General features: G+C 43.1%; 1 protein-coding gene across 1 annotated transcript; it reads left to right on the forward strand.

Moving 5' to 3' along the window:
• The first annotated feature begins 723 nt into the window (after window positions 1-723).
• slc22a17 (solute carrier family 22 member 17) lies at window positions 724-12,638 on the forward strand. Its single transcript, XM_035757102.2, has 10 exons — window positions 724-1,254; window positions 2,175-2,681; window positions 4,988-5,091; window positions 5,551-5,705; window positions 7,330-7,495; window positions 8,138-8,253; window positions 8,381-8,486; window positions 9,342-9,565; window positions 10,262-10,373; window positions 10,563-12,638. Exons 2-10 carry the CDS (start codon window positions 2,235-2,237, stop codon window positions 10,837-10,839), a joined length of 1,707 nt encoding a protein of 568 aa, XP_035612995.1. The 5' UTR covers window positions 724-1,254; window positions 2,175-2,234; the 3' UTR covers window positions 10,840-12,638.
• Window positions 12,639-13,238: the final 600 nt, after the last annotated feature.

Raw genomic sequence — 13,238 nt, forward strand, 5'->3', positions numbered from 1 at the left:
GGAAAATATATGGAGTAAAAAGTACATCATTTTTTTAGGAATGTAGTGAAGTGAAAGTAAAAGTTGTCAAAAAAATATAAATAGTAAAGTAAAGTGCAGGTACCCCCCCAAAACTACTTAAGTAGTTTTACTTAAGTACTTTACACCACTGGTCTGCGGTTGTGAGGCCGGTTGGATGTACTGCCAAATTCTTTAAAACAAGATTAAATTCTCTGGCAACAGCTCTGGTGAGCATTCCTGCAGTCAGCATGCCAACTGCACGCTCCCTCAAAACTTGAGACATCTTTGGAATTCTGTTGTGTGACAAAACAGCACATTTTAGAGTGGCCTTTTATTGTCCCCAGCACCTGTGTAATGATCATGCTGTTTAATCAGCGTCTTGATATGCCTAACCTGTCAAGTGGAGAGATTATTTTGACAAATGAGAAATGCTCACAAACAGGGTTTGAAACAACTTTGTGCTCAACATTTTAGAGTATTTTTGTGCTCATGGAACATTTCTGGGATTTTTCATTTCAGCTCATGAAACATGGGACCAACACTTTACATGTTGCGTTTAGATTTTTGTTCAATGTAGTACAACTCATAATGTGCGTTTTTTCAACATTGAGAATAATCTATGAATTATGGCCCCACCATGCGGCAGATGTCTTAATTTACAGTGAAAGAGGGGACGTCTCCTCAACGATTTCACCCGATTTCTCACGAGCCTGAATGTCGCTTCCCCCATTGCAGTTTTCCACCCCCTTTGTCCCAGAGAGGATCGGTTCGACTATGGCTGTCACCCGTCCCCTTTAAGATGATGTCGGAAATAATTATGTATTGTTTAATTACTTAACACTTCTTTCATGTCGGCGGACATACACTTGGGTCGCGCAACAACATTAGAAATTAGGGATCATAGAAGTCGAGCATGACAATATAGCCCAAAAAATCCTTCATTAGGTGTCTATGTTGAAACTGCGTTTTCTTCTCTAACATGACTTTAGTTTCCAGTGCTTCTTCATACAATACTACCCTGGGACAGTAGCCTATGTTACAGGAGGATGGAATAATCGACAGCCGACAGAGAGAAGACGCATAGGAAGAGTAAAGGGAATGCGGTGAAAATCCAACTCAGTTCGGAACACTGTTCCCTTTATCCCCTGCAATGTTTTGGCTTTACCAAAACGGACGTTTGAAAGTGACAGTGGGAAATCGTTAACCTACCGGATGTATTATAATATCTGACGACTATAGTAAAACTGGAAAGGGGTAAGTCATTTTGCTGCTATTGTCCCCATGCCACCCAAACTGTGACAATATTGTATATTTACAGAATAATGTAGTTTGCTGTCTGTCTGCCCGGGGCAGGTGCGTGCGTGCACTTGTGTCAGTGACCTAATATGACACCACCATTTCAGTGTAGGCTTGTCATTTATTCATCCCACAGGTAGAATCAACGTTGTTTCAACGTCATTGCAATGAAATGACGTTGAACCAACGTGTAAAAGACGTTGAATTGACGTCTTTGCCCAGTGGGATCGTACAATGTTACTTGAATGTTCTTTTTTTCGGGTGGTTTGTGTGTTGCTCTATGTTACCTCTATTAAAATATGCGTTTGCTCTTTTCCTACCATGCAGTACTGTTCCCTGTCTGAAAAGCCTCTTATGTAACTGGAATTCCTTTCGCAGAACTTCCTGGCCTTGTAGCAGCCTAGAACATTAACATAATGGACCATGTGCACTTGTGGCTGATAGTGTAGGCTCACAACAACATGTTCAAATACCTTGTTTTGATCTTGGGCAATAGGATACAGCTGTATAATGTATTCCCTACACGTGTATAGCCATGCTACAAATAAACACTTCCCGTGTGAGTCACCCAGCAATAATGGGTATATCCACCAATGTAATATAAAGCTTATCATGATTTAATGTGGTTGGCATTGCTCCCTCTATTATGGGATTGGAGATGTAATTTACCAGGGCTTATGATTATGCACTATAAAAGTAACAAAACCCCCCAAAAAGACTGTTTAAGTCTGTAAATAAATAAGAATGAAGATCCATTCACTCACTGAACAATTGTTGTTATTTCATCATATTCTGCAGGTGCACTGTAGCTAATAATATATTTGGAAGAAAGTAGTCATGGTCAGTGTCATTATTTTTGAAATGTTTTCCCTCCACAGATATTTCCCATATTTCCCACTCCATCTGAGGATCGACCACAACCTCTCTGACCCTCAGTCATGACATCACATGAGTCCCCCATCCCCTCCCCTTCCCCCTGTCCGCCTCCCCCCCTCCCCTCTTCTCCCGCTCCCTCCTCCTCCCTCCCGCTTCCCCCCTTCCTGCCTCCCACAGGGGAGGTGATGGTCCTGGCCCTAGGGAGGAAGAAACAGAGGATGCTCATCTGTCTCTCCCTCTTGCCCAATCTCTTCCTGGCCTTCCTTCTCTCCTCGGATCCCCTGCTCACCCTCGCGTCGCCCCACCACTGCCGCCTCCCAGGACCTTCACCTGCCCCGCAGGTCCTCAACGCCTCTCTGCCCTGGGAGAAAGGGGGCAGAGTGGGTGACAGCGGGGGGCTGTCTCAGTGCAAGCAGTATATCAACGGTACCCAGTCCGGGGTGGAGAACTGCGATGCTGGCTGGGACTACAATGTCACAGAAGGATTGAGAATTAACATTGTTACTGAGGTACCTCAAGGAACTTTGTCGGTCTCATTGTTTTCTTGTATTTCCCGGTCTCAGAATCCAAATTACGTAATGCATTACTGAGTAGATTCTCATAAGACGTGAAGCACTGCTACCCTTACACGGTAAAAAATGCCTTCACCATTAACACTGCTTTGATTAAATATGTCATAAACAGTCACAGCACTCTCAGTGTCAGAAAACTTTTTTTTTTTAACCTTTATTTAACCAGGCAAGTCAGTTAAGAACATATTCTTATTTTCAATGACAGCCTGGGAACAGTGGGTTAACTGCCTGTTCAGTACCTTGTCAGCTTGGGGGTTTGAACTCGCAACCTTCCGGTTACTAGTCCAACGCTCTAACCACTAGGCTACGCTGCCGCCCCAGTGTCAGAAAACATGATCCATTGCTTTGCAGCAGTAATGATGTGTGTACTTATTATAAAATGTCTAATGAAGCCTCAGGCCTAATGTCTTTAGCAGAACTGTTGTTCACCACACCCACAATTTCCCATGGTCTTTAGCTCTCACTTGGCTCACTGTGGACTCTCTCTCTGTTTGTTTTGAATTCCATGCTCGACGCGGGTGGGAAACCTGGTGCTTCTGTAAGCTGTCCTGTCGGCCCGTTGCCCTCTGTGGTTAGCTAAACATACACTGGTCTCAAGGACTCATTGTAATTTAAGAGACAGACTACTGCAGTGGTTCTACCATGTGCTTGTAGACAGCAGGAACACCATCCAGTCTCTCTGTTCATAGACAGAAGGCTCGATTCAGCAGTTGATTTCAGAGTGTAGTTTTACTTTTAGTCATGATCGACCAGTATAACGCCACTATGCTGCTTCAGCAACTTCTCACGGAAGCCAGAACAGTCCTCACCAGTCTCCACCATTAATCAATAAGGCTTCAGTAGAAATACTGAACTAAACATCTTTAAGCAAATGCCTTGTAACACCATTTTGTAGTAGAATTGTCAGGGCAGATGTCTATATGCTCCTTTGACATTGAGGTTTTAGTATAAGAGGGAAGAAATGGAAGGCATAGGTCTCGGGCCAAGGGTATTATAATGATTTTGATTCATGTTCATAACTGGTTTGGGCAGTTTGTGAACTTGTTTGTGTGCAAGTTTAGCATTTCTTATTTTTTCCAAGCATGTCATCCATATGAATGCTATAGACTGTGCTCTCATTTGTGAGGTAACTATACTGAACAAAAATAACAATTTTAATTTTCAAAGATTTTGCTAAATTACAGTTCATAATAGGAAATCAGTAAATTTAAATAAATGCATTATGTCCTAATCTATGGATTTCACATGACTGGGCAGGGGTGCAGTCATGGGTGGGCCTGGGAGGGCATAGGCCCAGCCAATCAGAATGAGTTTTCCCCAAAAAAGGGCTTTATTGGAGACAGAAATAGTCCTGGGCTGGCGTGATCACACGTGGTCTGCGGATGTGAGGCCGGTTGGACATACTGTCAGATTCTCTAAAATTATGTTGGAGGCGGCTTATGGTAGAGAAATTAACATTCAATTAACTGGAAACAGCTCCGATGGACATTCCTACAGTCAGCAGGTCAATTGGGCACTCCCTCAAAACTTGAGACATCTGTGGAATTGTGTTGTGTGACAAAACTACATATTTTAGAGTGGCATTTTATTGTCCCCAGCACAAAGTGCACCTGTGTAACGATCATGCCATTTAATCAGCTTCTTGATACACCACACTTGTCTGGTGGATGGATTATCTTGACAAAGGATAAAATGCTCACTAACAGGGATGTAAACAAATTTGTGCACAACATTTGAGAAAAGTAAGCTTTCTGTGCTTATGGAACATTTCTGGGGTCTTGAGAAAGGGACCAGCACTTTACGTGTTGCGTTTATACTTTTGTTCAGTGTATATAGTTCAGCCATGCCGAACCAGGGATAGGATGAGTGCTAGATAGTATGTGACAGGCTCTTCATGCGTCCCTGCATAGGGTCCTATTACATAAGGCATTGTTAGCAGCAGCTTCCTGACTCTGCCCAGAAACTATGCTATCTCATTGTAATCACTTAGCTTTCAACAGTAGCAAATGCACCAACGGAGCACTTCAGATGTAATAACAAAGCCATGCTCAAGTTATTTCTAACTAAATGGAAATGATTGAAATAACATTTCAATACAGTGTAGTTTCGTTGAAATGAGTTGTTTTTGTATTACCTGGAACAATGTCCTATTGATGGAATTAAACATATGTCTACCTCCCTCTCTTCTCTTTCTGTAATCTTTTGTTGGTTCTCCACCTCCTTCCTTCTCTCTCCTCTCCCAGTGGGATTTGGTGTGTGGTCAGTACTGGCTGGTCCCAGTCGAGGAGGTGTCCTTCATCCTGGGTGTTCTGACAGGATGCCTGGGACTGGGCTTTGCTGCTGACAGGTAAGATGACACTAGAAATACAGAGGAAAAGGTGAGGGTTAGACTAGGGGGGTGAGACCTCTTGAGGATTGAGACTCAGATGAAGCCAATTGAATTAACAAACAAAAAATGACGCTTTCGGCGACAGTTTCACTGACTCAGGCCTAGACTGCACTCGAATCTAGACAATGATCCTGAAAATGTGGTGGAATGAACATGGTTTGAGTATATTTGTCATCTCAGTCCTGATAAAGTCTGGGAATATACAATATTTGTCCATAATATTTATTTTACTATGTATTTACATGGTCATTACAAAACATTTGATCTAAAATGACCCTTTTCATTACTAGCTTAATCCAGGTATGTTTACGAGGCCTATGCCTGGCTTTAATTTCCATGAAACTGGCCCATGGTGTTCGGAGGCCTCTGCTTATGCCCTAAGATCTTTGTATTTTCTCTTCCTTGTTTTTTTCTCAGACTGGGCAGGTTGAAGACACTGCTCACCTCGCTAACCCTCTCGGTGGTATTTGGCGTGCTCGTGTGCGTCTCTACCTCCCCCCCTATCTTTATTGTCATGCGCTTTTGCCTGGCTGCTGCTAGTGCTGGTGTCTACCTCACGCTTTACATCACACGTGAGTACTATCCAGATACTGATGCCGTAGTACAGGGGTTCCAAAACTGCGCGAAGGGACGGCAGAGGGGGGTGCGCCCCCAAAGGAACTCAGCCTGTCTTTAAACGTACTCTTGAAAGTTGGAAAGGTAGAATGCACAAGGTGCGATTTTGAAATCGGATAGTTCTTCTTGTCATGTAAGTCATTGCATTTAGTGCCTTCACAAAGTATTCAGACCCCTTGACTTTTTCCACATTTTGTTAGGTTACAGCCTTAATCTAAAATGTATTAAATCGTTTTTTCCCCCTCATCAATCTACACACAATACCCCATAATGACAAAGAAAAAACAGGATTTAGGATTAAAAATAGATAATAATAATAATAAATAAATAAGGAAATATCACATTTACATAATTATTCAGACCCTTTACTCAGTACTTTGTTGAAGCCCCTTTGGCAGCGATTACAGCCTTGAGTCTTCTTGGGTATGAGACTTGTCCTGAAGCCACTCCTGTGTTGTCTTGGCTGTGTGCTTAGGGTTGTTGTCCTGTTGAAAGGTGAACCTGCGCCCCAGTCTGAGGTTCCGAGCGCTCTGGAGCAGGTTTTCGTCAAGGATCTCTCTGTACTTTGCTCCGTTTATCTTTTCCTTTGTTCCTGACTAGTGTTCCAGTTCCTGCCACTGAAAAACATCCCCGCAGCATGATGCTGCCACCACCATGCTTCACCGTAGGGATGGTGCCAGGTTTCCTCCAGAAGTGACGCCTGGCATTCAGGCCAAGGAGTTCAATCTTGGTTTCATCAGACCAGAGAATCTTGTGTCTCATCATCTGAGAGTCTTTAGGTGCCTTTTGGCAACTCCAAGCAGGCTGTCATGTACCTTTTACTGAGGAGTGGCTTCTGTCTGGTCACTCTACCATAAAGGCCTGATTGGTGGAGTGCTGCAGAGATGGTTGTCCTTCTGGAAGGTTCTCCTATTTCCACAGAGGAACTCTAGAGCTCTGTCAGAGTGACCATCAGGTTCTTGGTCACCTCCCTGACAATCCTGTCTCTGAGCTTTACGGACAATTCCTTCGACCTCATGGCTTGGTTTTTGCTCTGACATGTACTGTCAACTGTGGGACCTTATGTTGACAGGTGTGTGCCTTTCCAAATCATGTCCAATCAATTTGTAAAAACATCTCAAGTATGATCAATGGAAACAGGATGCACCTAAATTCAATTTCGAATCTCATATCTACTTTCCGAAGGCACTGTACCTTAGAGAGCTATTCATAACGTGTCAGAAATATCCAGATCAACTAGCCCATGTCAGCTACCATTTTTTAATGTCGTTTTTTTAGCCCATAGATCATTTTTTTTGTCACTCAAATATCACGACTACACATTAGAAATGTTGAAATGTATAGAATTGCAAGAAAATTAGCTTTAAAACTGCAAAACTGTATTTGCACACCATAGGGGGGCCCGCGAGTGAAAACGTTTGGGAACCCCTGCCATAGTACACAAGGCTCTAAATAATAGCATCAAAACACTACTGCACCTTAAAACTATTTTGAGAATTGACCAAAGACCAAACCTGTTTACTAATTGTACAACATTGTTGTGTCTGTAATCATTAATTGTTCTGTTTGTTTGATTGAAAGGTCTTGAACTCTGTGATCCCTCATTACGTCTGCTGGTAACCATGGTGGCAGGACTAACTACGGTTTCTGGGGAGCTGCTGTTGCTGGGTGTTGCTCTGTCTTGCCAGTCCTGGAGGGGCTTACTCGGAGCGGGGGCTGCACCACTCTCTCTGTTCCTCACCTACGGGTGAGTGTGTGTGCTGTGTTGGAGGACAGAAACCTATGCACAAGGGAATGGGGAATATGGTAGTAATTTGATTAAAGACCTAAATGCAAACTAACTTGTTGAGAGCATTGTATTGATTTAAAGCCCCCTGCTTCATTCAGCAATTAGCTCAAGTCAGAATACATTAGCATTTGTCTTCAAGGTGCAGTGTTCTTACATTTACATTTTAGCAGACACTCTTATCCAGAGTGACTAACAGGAGAAATTAGGGTTAATTGCCTTGCTCAGGGGCATATTGGCAGATATGGCTCGGAGATTCAAACCAGCAACCTTTCAGTTACTGGCTCAACGCTCTTAACCGCTAGGCTACCTGCCTCCTTTAGTTAAACAGCATTTACTTTAATTGCAAATAGCAAATTTGACATAGAGAAAATAAAATGCAGTCCTCTGTCAGTTGGTGGAGCACGGTGCTTGCAACGCCAGGATAGTGGGTTCGATTCTATAGTGGACACACATGACTGTAAAAGTCTCTTTCAGATAAAAGCCTCCTTTAAGTGGCATATTGTTCTTTTTTTCATTCTAATATAACATTGCCGTTTCAGGAGAGAGTATATCGTAATATGGAAGCTAGGAATTTACATGAAAATGTCTGTTTTGTTTCAGTATTCCAGGAGTATTTCCTGAGTCTCCTCGCTGGCTTCTTCTCTCTGAGAGATCAGCTGATCTGAATTCCTTCAGTGAAAGAAGAGATAGAGAGAGGGATGACGAGAGCTTCACAGGTGTGTGGGAACCATGTTGTCTTTCTGTGTCGGTCTTTTCACGAGACTTGCTGTCTATTGTTTGAAAACGTCTCTGCTGATGCCTCCAACGTGACATGGTGTTGTGACATTGTTGTCGTTATTGCAGAGTTGGACTCGGAGCCGTCTCCCTCTACTTACCCCCACCTGTCCTTCCCAGAGCTTGTACACAGCCGGAACATCTGGAAAAACATGTGTGTGCTCGGCTTCACCTCGTAAGTCACCTAACTGTGTGTTGTTAGCCCACACACGTTTGGTCACACTTTAAAGCTGGAATCCTTAGTTGCGACATCCATTTTTGGACTTATAAATGAATTGTAAACAAAATATATGTAAACAAACACTGTATAGTCTCAAAAGATGGTTACAACTATGATTTTGATATCATGGATGGTCAGTCCTTGCATCCATATGTAACAGTTTAGCTTTCGTCCGTCCCCTCGTCCCGACCCGGGCTCGAACCAGGGACCCTCTGCACACAGCAACAACAGTCACCCACGAAGCATCTTTACCCATCTTTACCCATCGCTCCACAAAAGCTGCGGCCCTTGCAGAGCAAGGGGAACAACCACTTCAGGTCTCAGAGCGAGTGACGTCACCCGATTTAAAAGCTATTAGCGCGCACCATCGCTAACTAGCTAGCCATTTCACATCGGTTACAGATAGCTCTGTCTATGAATTTGAGAATGGTTACATTTCCCCAGACCCACCCCTTTGCTTTTTACAAACACACAGGTATTGTTTCAATTTATGATTTTAGCCTTAAATAGTTGCACACATAGTAGTATTAGTATTACTGTAGTAGTTACAGTACTTCTTTGTTTAGTTACATGTAACTACTCAGTAACTGCACCGGTTACTCATTTCAAGTAATAACAACATTCTGGTAAGCAAACATAGTAGTATCAGTATGTATGCCACATATAGTGTATGCATTACGTACAAACAACCTAATGTATAGGTTTGTCCTTGCTTCTATCAGCATTGTACTGGTAAGCACACATAGGACTATAGTAGTTGCCAAACAGACCATGATTTTCCATCTCCATCTCTCTCCTGTTGTCTGTCAGGTTCATTTCCCATGGCATTAGTCATTGTTACAGCTCATTTCGGGGTGATGTCAGAGGCACTGCCCCCAGCTTCTATTGGACCTATCTGCTGTCCGTCTGTGCGGGAGGAGGGGCCTGGCTGTTGTTATGGGCAACCGTGAACAGGTGCGGTCGCCGTGGTATCCTGCTCCTCGCCATGACAATGACAGGGCTGGCATCTCTGATTCTCCTCGGACTGGTGGAGTGTAAGTTGGTGCTCAAGGTGGAAGTTGCCCTTAATAGATGTAATGTCCCCTGTTCCCTCTAAGCTGCGCGCGTAGAGAAATTAACATCAAAATCTCTGTCAACAGCTCTGTTGAACATTCCTGCAGTCAGCATGCCAATTGCACGCTCCCTCAAAACTTGAGACATCTGTGGCATTGTGTTGTGTGACAAAATTGTACATTTTAGAGTGGCCTTTTATTGTCCCCAGCACCAAGGTGCACCTGTGTAATGATCATGCTGTTTAATCAGCTTCTTGATATGCCAACCTGTCAGGTGGATGGATTATCTTGGAAAAGGAGAAATGCTCACTAACAGGGATGTAAACAAATTTGCGCACAAAATTTGATTTGAGAGAAGTAAGCTTTATGTGCTTATGGAATATTTCTGGGATATTTTATTTCAGCTCATGAAACATGGAACCAACACTTTACATGTTGCGTTTATATTTTTGTTCAGTATAGTTATGTCGCCTGTAAGTTTTCAATGGACATTCATTACTGGAAGCACAGATCCTTTTTGCATGGTGCCACCTTGTGGCTGAATGGTGGTATATCAGTTCATGTAGGACACTGAAATGGCAGTAAAATCAAAGCCATGTCTCAGTTTCAGCTGTAATCACAAGCCAGAGACTGGGGAGTTCAGTGCTAAGTTATCTCTCCCTCCTGTCCCTCTCTTAGATCTAAGTGAGACGGCCATCACTGTATTCTCAGTGATGGGACTTTTCTCCTCCCAGGCGGCTGCCTCTCTCTGTGTCCTCTTCACTGCAGAGATCATGCCCACCATCATCAGGTACACCAGTACTCATAGACTGTCACAAGAGTCTTCCTGTTCTTTGTATTAGGTATATTATTTGGCCTTAAAGGCATGTTACTTCAATGTCAATGGGTGTAATTTCAGGCTTGGTTCTCCTATTATCTCTCTTCGCTGGCCTTTCCTCTTTTGGAGATCACTGACCTTTGACCTTATTCTCTTGTCCAGGGGCAGTGGCGTGGGCACGGTTTTGGCCCTGGGCTGCGTGGGCCGTCTCACCTCGCCCCTCATGGACCTGCGCAACCACTACGGCTACTTCCTGCACCACGTGGTGTACTCCACCCTGGCCCTGCTGGCCGTGCTCTCCATCCTGCTGCTGCCTGAGAGCAAGAGGAAACCACTGCCCCAGACGCTGGCCGATGGGGAGCAGTACCGACGCCCCCCGCTGGGCCGGAGAAGGAGGGACAACGTTCCCCTGCTGGCCACCCCCAACCCAGAGACCTAGCCGCCCAAACGTCACACTTCAGTCATAACGCCAGCCCAGAGTGTCACCAGGTCCATGCTGCAGAAAGGAAGATGGGTGAAAATGAAGAGGGAGAAGTGTTGTCTGGTTAAGATGGTTGTGTAGAGCCAGTGAAGGGACATGGTAGAATCAAACACACAATCTACTCTTCCTAACATATCATTTTCTAGTCATTCCTAACACAGGAGTGTGGGTGGGGCAGCCATGCGTCGTTCGTCTGTCTCCATTTCTGCCAATGAAGTGAGTGTGTGTGTGTGTGTGTACGTAAATGTGTGTATGCGCACACGTATGTGTCGCCCCGGTCGGATGGCGGTGTGGAGAGTGCTTGTCATGCAGGGACCTGTCCCCCCTACCTTTCCTATAAGGCCTGTGTGTCAGGGAAGGGCATCAGCTGCTTCGTGCTCATGCTCCAGAACGCCCACCTTTGATGTGTATGATCTGACAGAGCATGGCATCACACACAGCTCACAGAGTCAGATCTACTGTCCAGTAAATACCATAAACCTAGTTTCTTTAACTTAATGAATGCTGGCTTATCTGTTGATACAAAACAGTAGGAGTTTTGTTACATAGTGCTGGATTTTGGAAGAGTGCTTTTGTACTGTGCTTGGCACGTAGCCAAGTTGATAGAGCACATCTGTCTACTGCTCTTAAAGGCAATGGGGAAAATAACATGGATTGATTGAAGATGAATTGAGTTACGTTATAATTGAGGGTTGTTTGAGGAAGCTTTGTGAACTTGCATCAAATAAATAGTAATAGGCGCCCTTTATCAGTTGATATAAAAGAGAGAAAATGACTTTTTAATGTACTGTAGTACCTCAAACTTGATTGGATGTGATAAAATTATATGAATTACATTTTCAGATGTGGCCTGGAGCCAATACTGTTTATGGGTCATTAATCTTGATGGTCTTGTCTAGGCTCTCAGACCCACCTTACTGTAGGCTCCTCTGAAGACATAGGAAGAGGTGATAGAAAGAGTGTCTGTGCATAATTCAGATGTGAAAACCTGGTGTAAATAGACATGTATGGTAGGGAATGGATGGACACACCTTTACACTCCCCTATGTGTTTATTTAGACAGTGAAGCTAAAACTTTCCATTTGGCTTTATACTCCAGCATTTTGAGATCAAATGTTTCATATGAGGCGACAGTAGATAATGTCACCTTTTATTTAAGGTTATTTTCATACATGTCTGTTTTACCGTTTAGAAATGAAAACTAGTCCCCCCATATGAAGGTGTCATAAGTATTTGGACAAATTAACTTATAGTGTATTACATTTAGTCAAAAGTGTAGTATTTGACCCCATATTTGTAGCACGCAATGAATACACCGAGCTGGTAACTATACAAAATTGTTGGATGCATTTGCAGTTTGTTTTGGTTGTGTTTTCGGATGATGTTGTACCCAATAGACATTAATGGTAGATCATGTATAGTGACTTTCACTGGATCTATTCCACAGCCTTCTCTGAGCGAAGGGCAGAGGTGTGGGCTAGGCAGGATGGGGTTTGAAGTTAGGGAGGGAAAAATACACTTACCTACCGAAACACCTCCCTCTGCCGGTCTTTGGTAGTTTCTTTACAATGCACTCAACAATTATAATATTAATATTGATATTATTGATGATGAAAATAACTATTAACAACTTGACAATAGTAATAAAATGTTAGACAATGCTGTTTGCTTAAGATTATCTGTTAAGTAATCCAGCAATGTAATTATGTAAATAACTTTAACCTGATTTAATTGAAAATAAAATGTTAAGTAAACAATGGGCTGTTACGTGTCTTGTCTGTGTATTGATGTCGTCAGAAAGCTAACAGCCCCACATCATATTGATCTTGTACATGGCCTTTAACATTGTACCATTGACATTTTGTTTTGTACAAGTTCCCCCCCAGAAAACAATGTAAAGAGATTTTTTAACAGTATTTCTGATAACATGACTGGTGGCCAGATTGTGTTTTTGTGACAGTAACATAATTTCAGTGTTATTGAATGCTGGCCGGCAATGATATAATCATCTTTATTACCTTGCAAAACATTGCTGACACCAGTTCAACTGCTCTTGTCAACCAATAACAAAAACAGTGACACTAAAAAAAGATGTGCATGTGTCCAGAGACAAGCAGGCTGCTGTTTACTTCTATTTCTCTGCAAGGGCGAGTAATGTTTAGTGAGTTGTTCGCTCATTTGTGTCTGGAAGTAGCTAGCATGTTATCTTGGGTGCTTGACTGCTGTTGTTAGGACAGAACGCTCGGATCGACCCTTAAAGAGATGGGTGGGGCTAAAGCTTAAGAGGGTGTGAACGATGCTGAATGAGTGTAGACAAATAAGAGCTCTCCAATAGTAGTACCAAACAATTCAAAGGC

The sequence above is a fragment of the Oncorhynchus keta genome, chromosome 4 (assembly GCF_023373465.1).
Source record: "Oncorhynchus keta strain PuntledgeMale-10-30-2019 chromosome 4, Oket_V2, whole genome shotgun sequence".
NCBI lineage: Eukaryota > Metazoa > Chordata > Actinopteri > Salmoniformes > Salmonidae > Oncorhynchus > Oncorhynchus keta.

Coding starts and splice junctions, on each gene's coding strand:
- slc22a17 (XM_035757102.2), top strand. CDS start 2,235: ATGACATCACATGAGTCCCCCATCCCCTCCCCTTCCCCCTGTCCGCCT. Junction 2,682..4,987: donor GAATTAACATTGTTACTGAG/GTACCTCAAGGA, acceptor CTCCTCTCCCAG/TGGGATTTGGTGTGTGGTCA. Junction 10,374..10,562: donor ATCATGCCCACCATCATCAG/GTACACCAGTAC, acceptor TCTCTTGTCCAG/GGGCAGTGGCGTGGGCACGG.